This window comes from Hylaeus anthracinus, unplaced genomic scaffold, assembly GCF_026225885.1.
Source record: "Hylaeus anthracinus isolate JK02 unplaced genomic scaffold, UHH_iyHylAnth1.0_haploid 11989, whole genome shotgun sequence".
Classification (NCBI taxonomy): Eukaryota; Metazoa; Arthropoda; class Insecta; order Hymenoptera; family Colletidae; genus Hylaeus; species Hylaeus anthracinus.
Window position 1 is genome coordinate 4,192,643 of NW_026534337.1, and position 14,318 is coordinate 4,206,960.

The 14,318-nt window shown below is 31.4% G+C and overlaps 1 protein-coding gene across 2 annotated transcripts in view; it reads right to left on the reverse strand.

The window, feature by feature from the left end:
• Positions 1-644, reverse strand: part of LOC128888007 (uncharacterized) — a 79,158-nt gene extending 78,514 nt beyond the window's left edge. For both annotated transcript variants that reach the window (XR_008460137.1, XM_054144585.1), the window contains exon 1: positions 137-644. Coding sequence is in view for 1 of the 2 variants with exons in the window: in XM_054144585.1 (XP_054000560.1) it covers positions 137-188 (52 nt within the window). In the remaining variant the exon portion in view is untranslated. The remainder of the gene's footprint in view (positions 1-136) is intronic.
• Positions 645-14,318: the final 13,674 nt, after the last annotated feature.

The window sequence follows — 14,318 nt, forward strand, 5'->3', positions numbered from 1 at the left end:
AAGACATTTTTTTCTAACAGCACTAACAACAGAATTATCCCTCCTTACACTTACTTGGTCCACTCCGTATAAAAGCGTCAATATTCCAAGATAGATCACTAAGGGAATAACTGAAATTGAATGAAAAAAGACGAACCTCGCGTAACGAAGCCGACGATAATCAGAAGAAGCACAGCTATTCTCTCCATGTCTCCACGACCCTCTCTGATAACTTTGGTCTCAGACGATCACCCTATTTGTTTGCCAGTAGTATCGATCGACGAACAAATCTCTTCCGACGACACTTCGAAATCGCGAGCGTTATTAATCCAGTAAAGGGACACTTTCCGAGTCTCGAGTTCACCGAATGTGCCACGAGGGTAACGTCATTTCGGTACTGCTCCCGTGAGGATCGTTTCGATCAACCGAAATACGAACCGGAACTGTTCGAAGAGGACGACCGTTCCGGACGACGACGCGCGGCTGTTAGTTCTCTTTTCTTTTTTATTCTTTTCCTTCGAAGTACAGGTCTCTCGATCGCAGACTAACTTTCGGGACTACGTGGACTCAAACGACCGATGTGAAACGATCTTTTCTAAAGACTGAGGTGCTTACTCCTTGGCAGGAAGTCGTCCAGGTGTTCTGCTCCCCCACTTGCCGCTCCTCTCTACCACCTCTCCGTGCAGGTAACGACCGATGTGCTGGTTGCCATCGAGAACGAGGCTGACTTGTGCGACTGACTGACTGCTCGTCCTCTGTACTTACGTGCTCCTGCGGTATTCAGGCCAACTTTTGATGCGACGACGCCGTGACTGGGAGATGACAGGATTCCCCAGGAGCAAGTGGAATTTCACGAAAAATTTGATTCACCTGTAACGGTTCGACGCTACGATAGAAATGGTAAGGAAGGAAATACAGGAAGCAACATTGGAGACGTTTGTTATGGAAGTAGCGTCTGTTCGTCTTCCTTTGTTTCGAGATGTGAGAAGTTTTTGGGATTGCGATCGACGATGGGGCGATTGTACTTTTAATTAATGCAACGTGGAAGCTTTTCTTATCACTAATTAATTCAACAGTGAAATTTACTGTTGTGAAACAAGAAGTTTACTCCAATAGTTTAGTATGAATATCCACTAAAAAGCAAAGGAAGTGTAATTGTTTTCCAGAGGAAAGAAGTGGTTAAATGTGTACAGTATTGACGCTTTTATTTTAATTTTTTAATATTTAATAGATTACTGAGGAGATTACTAATGATTTGCAATTATGAATTATTCAATTAACATACATTGTATGCATGATACTATATCTTTGAAAATAGAGAGTGAAGAGGTGAATCAATTAATACGTATGAACCTAGTTTCCTATTTCAATAATGCTCACCAAAAATTCGAACAAAAATATTGTCAATAATTTAATAATTTGGGGAAGAAGAAGAATTGCATGGGTAAAATTGATCAGATTGGTAATTCCAACAAATGGTTAAATGATGAATTATCAGGGATATTTATGAATAAAAAATTAACATAAAGATGATGTTTTTGATTTCTTTAGAATAAAATATTTCAAATTATGTAAATACGTATGTCATGGCTATGCATTATTGTCATACGAATATCAACAATATAATTCAATATCATTGAATATCCAACACCTGCGTAATTTTAACAAACTTTTAGTAATATTTATTAATGACTAATAAAGAATTTATAAGTTAACAATTTTAGACAAATTTTTTCATCACTGCCACGAATCTAAAACAATTTTTTCAAATAAATTAAATAATAGTGAGAGGATTATTATCTTACTTATAAACTTAGTTTTGTGTTAAAAGAATTGAAATTTTTGAAACTTTTACATTACCATATAAGTAAGGCTATAAAGACATGACTATATTAGTGTTCGAAAATTGATCATAACCAACTTCTTATCTCAAGAACTGCTCGAAACAATTACCTACAAAAATATACAACGCTGTTTAAAAAAAAAAGCATTACAAATTAGCGATTCTGCCATAATTGTAATTACAATTATCAGTTAAATTTTACATAAAACTAGACGAAGCAAAAGACACGAATAAAAGCTATTTACTTTTCACAAAATTCACGTACCACCAGTTTAATTTTAAAGCGCATCAACTTGCCTCAGAAATAACTGGAACTTTCCAGTGCTTCATGGTTAATGAGATATTGCGTGCAATTCAGTTCGCGAATTTATTCACTTTTTTCGTCGCATTCACTTTAATGAAACTTAGCAATTAAAGTGCCGTTATGCACAATGATGGTAAGAATACTGGTGATTGAAGTATCCTCTGATTGTTTTAAATAATAAACACTACCAACATTTTTACTTTCACGATACTAACTCGAGAGATTTCTGTAGTATACCTTGAAGAAAAGAGGGTTATAGTGTCAAGCCACGACGTTTCTGGCGTATGGAAACGCATTACTAACCAATCGTTGAAGTCTCCCTATTTTGGTACCAAGTACACGCAACGTGCGCGTGTATACTAACTGTGTGCGATCTAAAATTGAAGATGACATTGACAGGTAATGGAAAAATATTAATTTCTAAAAAATATACATGTTTCGCTCTTTCGAACTTCCATGAAGTATAGTCCATCAAATTTTGTACTCACATTTAAGGAAAATAATTATTCGTACGTTATATTATTAGGAAAAATAATTCTTGGTCATATTGATCGAATTAAAAACGAAATAGTCTTATCAGACACAGTAAGTATAACTATTCATATAGTTACAGCCATGTGTATTCATTATAACTATTTGTATACTTATATTCATATAGTTATATTGTTAGATAATATTATTTTGTGTGTAATTCGATCAATGTTATTAAGAATTATTTAAATATAACTATGTATATAGTTATATTCATATAGTGTTCGATAACACTATTTCACATATAATTCAACCAGTATTCTTCAGAATTATATTTGTTATTAAGAATGTAACAATTTCTCGAATTCCTATGTAGAACATTTATATTCATTTAGACGAGTAATTCTAAACCATTAAGCACTAAATTAGCAATTTAATCAGCAATTTAATTAAATTAGCGATTTAGTGTATAATTAATGTACAAAAGTATTATATTAATACCACCTATAGTTTCTTCATTGATACTTAATTCTTAAATTAATATACAAAAATATATTTATACCACCATGCTGTAGATTTCGTATTCACATGAGAAGACACGTTTATTGACGTTGTTGGTACTATTTTGCAATTAACTGGAATATTATATGAATCCTCGATGTACCTAGTAATTGTCTATTTATTGTAAATCTCACAATCGGTATTGTCTCATTTCACAACATGAAGTATGATAAAGCTTCAATACCTAATCTCTCGAAAATCATTTGTTTTTATTCTTATGTATAGATCTGCACTTCATATCCTTTATTCATAATAAAATTTACCTAATTACGACTATAAGGTAGGTAATGGCGTCGAGAAAATTCCTTGAAACTCCTGATGAATCGTATACGTCTCTCCAAATATCGATTCATGGCAGTTTTTATTCTTACGAATAGATCTGCAATTATTATGCTTTACTCACAATCACCTAACCACGGCTATAAGGTAGATTGTGGCATCGAGAAAATTCCTTGAAACTCCTGATGAATCGTATGCGTCTTTCTAAATATCGATTCATGGCAGTTTCGAATTTCCTAGGTATAACAGTATCGGTTACAGTGACGTGGCTCGAGGATACGAAACACTTTCTCGCAGACTATTAAATTTCACGGCTACGTTAATCAACATGTTCGAGGTGAAGGTATGAGCGCATTTCATTGTCGGCGTGGAGCAGAAACAACAATTACCTTGAATAAGGAAGCATGGCTATCGGGGGTTAGACGGTCCGGTTTAGGGAGTCGCGGTTCGCTGGTCAACGTACTAGTTCTTCCTGCTTAGATTAAGACTTCTCTATGTGATGGTTAAACTTGATGCGTACAACGACATAAATATGGTTGAACGTATTTCTAAGGCGTTTTCCAAATGGAACTCTAAGGTTTTCCTTTCTAACATTGAAACTATCGAGGTCTCTTAGAAAACGCTTTACACTTATCATTGTACAAGCCCTGTCTGTAACAATTCTAAAAACCGTAATCTTCAAAGAGTTACTTGATGTATTGTGCTTTATTTTTATTTTATTTTGCACAGATTTGAACAAGACCTAAAGTATTATAAATTAATTTTATAAGATTTTTGATTTGTATTCACAGAATAAATAGAATATTTGTGTTTTATTAAAAAACATTTTAAAGCCCTTTTTGGGAAATTCTCTACTTTGGGAACACGACATTTGTTTGGTTTACTCAAGAAATGACAGTACAAACAAAGTGGCAACTATGAACAAAAATATATATACATGTTTACTTGTTATTAACAAATAGTCCTAGTAACTAAATAGTATTTTGGTTTGATATTCATTTAAACGACCACGTTAATATACTTTCCTACTTAGAAGAAAAACAATTAAATTCGACAGACAACAAAATGTATATTATACAAAATACAGTCTGCACGAGCATACTTCATTCATTGTAATTATATAAACATTTCGACTTCTTGTTGGGATCTCTCTAAAGTAGAAAAGCTGATTGCTTATTATATTGCTTACAATCAATAGGGAATTAATACCAGTTCGTTAAAGCAATAAAATGAAAAATTATAAATTGCGAAAAAGTTTGAAAAGTTCATTCGAAAAAATGTATATCGAATAATAATAATACAATAATAGTAATAACAAAGCAAGATTTAGAAATATATTCGATGTTTATATATATAAATATTTCTTCTTCTCGTCTACAAATGCGGAAAAAATTTAATGTAAAAGATACGATAATTGTGATAGTTTCTAATCGTCGTGTGAGATAGAATGTCGATTTAAAGTAAGAATTTATTTCAAAAACATTAAAAACTATATATTATAGAATTACAGAATTTAATGTAATATTAATAAAACTATAATACTAGAAAATATAATAATATCTCGTTATATATTAAGTTTTGAACAAACAGAGCGTAATACTTATTTACTCAGAATTTTATATTCTTTCGATTTTTGGCAAATCCAATCGGAGTTTTGAAAAATTAAGAATGACCTAGAAGTCTCATTTAAAAAACGAAATGAGATAAGATTCAGGTATGCATTTGCCACTGAAAATGATTAATAAACTTCACATAAATATGTGACCTATTTAATATACGTATAGTCAAAAAGTAGCGCCTAACCGTGTTCTTCGTCACATCGATGTCTCGTTTTCCTGGTGCATTCCGTGTCGGTCATTCGAGAAGAGGTCACGATTGGATATTCAATTAGAAACGTAATGCACAAGTATGTGAGCTGCATCTTCTACGCGAGATCGTTACGTGCGATTGCATTTTGATGCCCGAATCATTCCAAATTCAGACAAAACCAATAGAATTTAAATATTTTATGCAACTGGTAATTTGTGTAGTTACGTGATGCGCTAGTGCACCATCGAGCTAAGGTTAATGCTATAGAAAGTATGATGTCAAGCAGCCTTTGGTAAACTTGCCAATATTCTTTGCATAGACTCCTTCGATAAAATCTTTAGAAATTACGAAATTATTGCAAAACCGAATTACGCGTTAGTGGATAAGAGATGAAAATGAATTTAATTTCTGATGTAGAGAAAATTAATGTATTAGGTGTAGAATTTAATTCTGTTCCTTTATATTCCAGCATTTATAACTCTAAGTGGAAATATTTAATTGCTATTTTGTTGTTTTATGTTTTATGGACCTTCTAGGTTCTGGATCTGATCTTCATTACAATTAATCTATACGTATATACATTATATAACTCAAGCCTTTATCAGGTAATCATTACAACATACGCATTTGTATATATATTTGCACGTATTTGTTTGTTAGTATACTGTGTTAAAATGAATGAAGAAACAATTGAAAAAGATATCTTTATTTCCAAACAACTATATCAAAATAAACGAACCAAAATGAATTATTTCAAATAGTTCTTGCTTATTTTCATTTCAATTAAAAGTTTGGTTCTCACAAATTCCAGAACCCCCAATGAAAAATCCCTATTTATTCCTCTCGGTTAATAAAAGAAATTCAGCACACAACCTGCAAAACTTACGCATACACCTAATACTTCATTATTTGAAATAATTACTATTTCAAATAAATTGACGATATTGTTATTTCCAAATAACTGTACTGAAAGTAATTGTCCAAAATAAATTATTTCAAATAGTTTTTGCTTATTTTCATTTTCATTACAATTTGCACGGGTCTGGTTCCCGCAAATTCCAGTGCTCTCAACAAGACATCATTGTTTATTCCATTTGGTGACCAAAGTAATTCATCACAAAAACCTGCAAATCTTACGTATACACCTAATAATTTATTATTTCAAATAAATCGATGTTATTGTTATTTCCAAATAACTGTGCTGTTCTTCCTTGTTTCCATTTCAATTAAAATACTGGTTCCCGCAAATTCCAGTGGCTCCAGTAAGGTGTCCCCGTCTAATTTTTGCATTAGAACCCGACGAGGTTTGAAAGCCGCGATAGAATCTTTATTTCGCGGACGTGACTGAAATTCAAACGTCGAAGTCGAGCATCCGATCGCGGAACTAGGTGAGTCACTGTTAGCGGAGGCTTTTTTTAGGGCACTTTCAGCATCACGGTAACCGACGAATTGCGTAGGGCCAGATTTGGTAGAGGCGGAAATTTGGTGCGACGAAAGCTAGCGGTGTCGAGTCACTTGTTAGTATCATCGGCTTCCTGACCCACATACCACGACCGCCATACAATCGCGAGGCTTTCTACGTTGGTGTGCATTCACGAGGAAACCCAAGCTCGTCTGCGCGTCAACGTACGATGAACGCATCATCATCATCATCATCATCGAGGATGAGAACCCCGTTCACGTACCCGATCACTCTGACATAGGAATACACCACTGTCGACCATTCCACCGCTAGTGACACTATTTTGCAATTACATTGACGATATTATGCGAGTACTCGAAATACGCTGAGATCATCTACTCATTGCGAATCTCAATATCGATAACACGCAAGGCTATAATTGCTAATCTGCTGAATTTCAATATGAAGCACTTGGATTTCTGTTGTCTCGTATTTCAAACTGATTGCAATTACTCAAGGAATAAGTTTATAGCCTTTTGAGTCACGAATTATTGCAAAAGAAGATTGTAAATTTTCTTTTTAAAACAACAAATTTAGTAACACTTTTTATTATCAAAATAATAACCTAGATTACACATCTGTATTGAATCTTGGCGCCCAAGGCAAAACGGTTTAAATATGCGTGGCAGTGAATGGGTTAATAGTTGGGCTACGATGTATCATTGTACTATAAGATAAAATCTTCATTCTGACATAGGAAGACGCAACTATCGACGTCGCAATTAACAGTGGCACTATTTTGCAATTGAAAAGAGAATATTTTATAAATACTCCAGGTACACGAAGATCATCTACACCAGGCATGCCAAACACGCGGCCCGTAGGTTGCGACCTGACGAGACTTTTTACGAAGTTGAAAATAAATATTAATTAATTATTTTAAAGTAAATTTTATTTTTATTTGTATACCGCTTAATTTTGCATTTCAATAATTTTTATTGAACATACATAAATCTCATTCATGTGTATTTACGATTGATAGGTAAAACTGTACTTAATTATTGATAGGAAAAAGTAATTTCTCAAAGTTCTCTCCTACTTTGCGAACTCGAGTCTTTCAAGCCAGAAAAATATTATACCACACGTGTTAACCTTGTCTCTTCTAGAACTACGCGGAATTCCATCGAAATTAGCACCCGATTCTCGGTGAATGTTTTCGCCAGTTAGTGCCTCATTATTCACGTCTTACAAAGATCAATGAATAATCAACATGAGATTCTTCGAGCATGTAAAAGTAGGGTCACCGACCGAATAGGTGTTCTAATCTGACCGAATCAAGTTTCTCCGTTAGTCGTCGTATTCGGCCACGACTATATGTATATCGATGACATTGGTTTCTTCTTTCCTGCATATGAATCGGTGGATGATCGACCACGTCCTCGAATTTTCGGTCGTTGAACGTTTGTCCATTCCGTTGTCGTTCCTGCCGACTTAATCCTCGCTGTCTGCAATTTAACAACCTTTAATTACGTAAATAATGTAATAGAATCTTAACCTCCTGAAGAACGAATTTTAAATGAATTTTTTGTTGCTTTAAACGAATACACAGAGATCAAAGCAATTTTGATCTGTCAATCGATTGTGACGTACAGATATGCTGTCTCATTTTAATATTGTATATTTTTTTTTGTGATCGTAGATAATGGTAACTTTGATATAAAAGCAAATTTACACATGTGTGTCAATATTCCTCAAAAAATTATAGCATACGGGCGATCGAAATTCATGTTTAATTATCGATAATATCATCAGAATAATAAAAAGGATATAATGGAACTAAATGCACATCAATCTTATTTTGATTATATGATTTATAATCTAATAACTTAGTACTATAATTTATTTTTATGTACAAACTAAGTCTAATTGTAATTATGTAATATGTAATTATGTAATATGTAATTATGTAAAACATAACATTATTATGTATAGAGATTAATTATACATTCTACGTGATATTAAACGTTTGTTTGTTAATGCTACACATCTAAGAATTAACACATCTTTTATCTTTTACTTTTAATTAAGCCATTTTATGCTGAGAAGATTAATAGGACTAACATTGGTTTTGATTTAAAAATTGAAATGCAGGTAAATATTAATATATGAAATAAATATACAAATTTTCGTTTCTATACAAAATTTTGTAAAACATAGTATTATTTTGTATGTAAAATAATAAAGCTTGTTTAAAAGAGCCTTGAAAATTGTTTATTTTTAATAAATATACCGGATTTTTTAAAATTTAACTCAAAGTACACATGATTGAAATATTATTACAAAACAGAATACTTAAAGCCCCTTTTGGAAAGCCCATTCTACAATAAAAATATAACGAGACCGTTTAATAAATAAAAATAGAATGTTCGATGCAAATACGTTAATAGCAGAAAAACAAGCTCATTTAGAATTAATCACATTTTACTTAGCCTCACGTAAAGTATTCTAGTATCTCACACTTCTCACAAAATTATATGGTTTACTAAATTTCTATGAAATCTGAGTGTGCTATACAATAATAATTGTGTACTTAATTGTTCCTAGGTTCTAGTCTACTGCGCGGAAAATATTCTGAAATTGATTAAGAATTGACTCACGTAATAGTTTGTTTGTTGCATCAAATTAAACTCTTCGTTAGTCTAAGCAAGCATATGTTTATTAAAGCTTTCTAACACCGTGTCTCTCTACACCTCTAACACCGAGTCACTTTAGTAGTAAGTTAAAATATTATTAATATTAACTTGTATCGAAGAGTACTGTTTATGTTCATCTATGTGGAGAAATGTATTACATATACAGTTATTTATTAATACAAGCATTAACATAGGTTGTTAGAAAGTAAAATGATAAAGGTTGACAATACAGACGTAAGTAGAGTAAAAATACTAAAAAAAAAGAAGAAAAAATTGAATATGCATATAAATCCTTACTGATGATTTAATTTGTTTTTCTATACAAAGAACAAATGTATCATTAACTTTGAAGATCCACACGTCGATTCAATATTAATTTTTAATGATCCATATGTCATTTTTTCAACCATTTATTCTTTACTGTTACATTATAACAGTAATGTTATCATAATTTTCCAAATTCCTCCTTCCTATTAACAAACCAAACATCACCTTCTCATGCGAACTTATTACGATATACAATTAAATAATAAGAAAACATGGCTCTGAAATGGTAATGAATAACTATAAAAATTATAATTCATTTCAGAATATATAATACTATTAAAGTTTTAAGTTAATACCACCATAAGAATCTAAGAGGGAAACAATTATGCGAATTAATTTACATACAGTATAACGATAGGTATAACGTACACTATCGACCATAAATATTGGAGCAACTGCTACATTTGTACAAAGTTTGATATTTATTGCAAAATGACATTTTTCATTGCCTTCATTTTCTGGGTTTAATTGAAATACATGTTCAACTGTAAATATTTACTATCGTATATTTACACTAGTATATTTATTACATATACATATATACATTTACATAACATAATATATATATATATATTTATATCATTGTTATATATATATGTATTATATTTAAATATAATACATGGTTGTTTTACATCTTTATTGCATTTATAGTCACAACGTTACTAATTATCTATTTACGATTGTCTGCAAAAAGTAGAAGTCGTTTCAATGTGAATTTCATCTATTTCTTATCAAATCATTTGACAAACTTCATGTATATCTTACAATATACAACATTAAATAAAATATATGTAGCTAGAGTTTCTGCATAACTTTACGACTATTTTACAATCACACCATGTACATAGGGTAAATGTCCTAACACTTATAGCCGGTAGTGTACACTTCCATTTAAGAGGTTTAATATTTTATATAATGTCCAACTGTTTCCTATTTTTCTGTTTAAAACGTACGGTGAAATATGCGCATATTGTTCGCGTATATGCAACGCATTCCCATAGAATAGTTGCACGGTTGTGTTACTCGCGGCACCGTCGTGACCCCGATTTAAGCACCTGCGGAGATTCCTCGCGGCATTCGATGTTCATGGAAAGTCAAAACAGTAAGGAGATGTTAGATACGGATATAGTTATACATATTGTTTTCCGTTCACATGCGCAACGTGTGCACGTATTGTCTTCTCACAATTTCTAAGTTCTCCTACCCTATTATTTGCCTTTCTTGTGTAACTTTGATTAGTTAATTATCTAATTAATTAGCATTCAATTATTCCAACCGACCGAATTTCGCAAGTAGCCACACTTATGAAACTTTACGCGAAACTTATCGCACTCGTGGCTTGCACGCGCCCTGAAAGAGGAAAATAGCGTTGTGAAAAAATTTGCATATCCTTTGGGCAAGATATTATCGTATTAGGTTGCATAAAAATTGGTGAACATATAACAATCGCATCGTAGGTGGATTTTATATTTAAAATTGCGGATTAGTTTATAATGTTGATGGAATTTATGATTGTAATTTGAAAAATTGATTTTCAATTGTTTTTTCTAATGTTTAATCAAATTTATATTTCATTTGAATAAGGTATCATTAAATTCTACGTTATAATTATGATTCAATTGCTTTTCAAATTTTTAATTTTTATATTTTCTTTGTATAGGGTGTTATTATTAAATTCTGCGTTAATAATTGAAATTCAATTCTTTAAGAATATTCCAATATATACGAAGACAATAATCGCGAGCTTTAAGTTGATAGTATTAAGTAATTATTAATGAATCACAAATAAGCCATTTTCGATGTCTCAATTCTTTGACTGAGATCATCTCTGGAATATTAACAAATACATGATAATATAAAAAAACTCATACAATTTAATTTACCCTGTATATATTACCAACAATAACTAGCGAAATTATACATTCAAATTTTCTGAATTTAATAATTATTTTGTTACAGTTAAAGAATAATATTCATTACACAATATTATTATAAACAGTATCGAATTGTTTTACGGAATTTTTAATAAGTTTGCAGTTATCAGTAACCTATTTTATTTAATCGTCTCTCAGTATTCAAATTCTCATAACTCTTCCTTGTTTATTGTATTTTGTTTTTGCAATTTAGTATACACGTTACAACAATCATAACATCTACAATATTTTGCAAAATCCTATAGCTATATCATTTGAAGGATCAGCATCGGTCATGAAAAAAATTCTTATTTAGATTCGAATTTCGAGTAACGAATAGAAAATAAATAATTGTTTATATCTTAATCCTTAAACAGTAATTAAAATACGAGTCGTCGAACTAAATGTTTCTCAATAGAAAACTAAACGATTAAATTAGTCGGTCAAATTAATGTCACGAATATTGTTACACGTTGCTTTTATTCGTTATCCATTATTCGAATAAAATTTTCTTCATCTCTGGTCACGATCCATAACTAAAGAAGCCAAATATGTCATAATCGTAAGCCTTTCGAAATGTTTCCCTTCTTCTGCTCCCTACATCGTCATGGAAATGCACACGAACGAATGGACTATTGCATATGTTTCTATTACTTTAACTCCTTTTCGTCTAATTGAAACCTTTATTTCCCTTTCGTAACGTGTGAAAAAAAGAAAGGTCGTGTTTTATCCAAGACTATCGTTCCTTTCGTATAACAATAGAAATGGACAAAATTCTTATCTAAATAGAAACTCCGAGCAACGGCTAGAAAATAACTACTTGTTTATTTTTGTTTCGTTAAATAAAAATTAGAATTGTGGAATGAAATGATTCACAGTGAACAATTTGAAATTTAATTGTTTAATAGAACAAACATTCCCTAATATTGATTATCTCCTCTATACATTGATTTTATTTGTTATTTATTATTCGAATACAATTTGTTTCATCTTTAGTATAATAGTATGTTCAGAATTGTTGTGCTACTCGAAATAATAAAAACATTGAGTTGCTGAGTGATTATGAGAAATTAATTATCTAGACAGAAATATATATAAGTCGTGTGTATTCAACACTATTAACGTTAAGAATAATAACGAATAAATCGTATCAATATCGGGCAAAAGATATCCATTTCGAATAAAACTAGTTAAATTCTATGGGTATGATATTTAATATTTTATTTATATAAGAATAATAATTAAATAAGCTAGTCAAACTAAAATTGGTTTAATTGTGTAGGTATCATGTCAAGTATTTACATAAAAATAACAATTGAAGTGCTATCTTATCAATACTGAGAATTTATCGAACTCCCCTTAGAATCTGTTTCATTATTTTCAACGATTTCTTCTACTAGACTAGGTTTTTTTTTAACCAAATTCGAAATAGTCAAGTGAAAAGTACATTTGCTCCGCAAAAGCGAGGAAGTGTAAGGAATAATGAAACATCCTAACGAGATCTGGAAAGATACGGGCTATCAACTCCGATCACATCCAAAAACTCTCTTTCGAGTTTTTCGTAATCATTCACTTGACCAATTAAAGATACGTGACATGAGCATATGTAGATGTCTTAACCAGACGATAACCGGTAGACACACGTCGGTATCAACATATTATCTAACTTCTTGATGAAGATCCTTCTTGATCAAATTTCAACGAATGTAGTTAGGTGAGTAACTTTATTGGTTGAGAGAGTAGAACAGAAAGAAGATTTATTAATTGGACATTTTGGGCTTCGGCGGTGGTCTTCTTCAGGATTCATTCAATTGGTGACATCACTCAAGTGTGTAGAAATTAATTCTATGTCTCTCTATTTAATGATTTATAACTCTAGTTTAACCTTTTCGATGCTCTGCGCGAATACACTCGTCAAATTATTTTGTTCTTGTCGTGCTCAAGACGAGTTAAATCGCATGAGCTTATTATTAATGAGTTAACTCGTCTTGAGCACAAGAACAAAATAATTTGACGAGTATACTCGCGCAGAGCACCGAAAAGGTTAAACAGATATACTTACTGGTAATTTTAATCTTACTTTAATGTACTAATCTCCTAAGTTCTCAACCTAATTTCTATGGCAATGTACCTGTACATATTTATAAAGATCTCTACACATAATCTAACTCTTAATCTGATGGACGTTAATGCAGCTTTGCTTATTGTTGTTCTTCTACAATTACTACAACTACTTGTTATACTTGCAGTCTGTTAGGAGAAGAATAATAAGCAAAATTTTGTACTTGACTTCGTATATATAGATAAATATCAGATCGAGAACTTAAAAAATTTGTACTGTAACAAAATAACGAGTTAATTTTTCTACCTAAACTAGTGTTACCAAAAGAAATAAATAATAAATGATTGAATATAAAGGCACGGAATTAATTTTTTACACCTAATAAATCTTTTTACTTTCTACTTCTGTATGTATGTGTTATAGATCTTTGTCTACATACTTCTATAGCGATATAATCGTTTGAATAAATAATTATTTAATAAGTTTGAGCAACGAATTACTATACTACGTCAATTCTTCCAGCAAGATTAAGTGTATGTATATGTATAAACATTGTAGCAAAAAAACCAAAAAGTACTACGTGACACTACTTGACATTATGCACAAGAAACAGAAATAAGATAGAAGGTAAAAGTATCCTTAACACTTTAAATGGTTGAGCAACTAGAAGGTCAA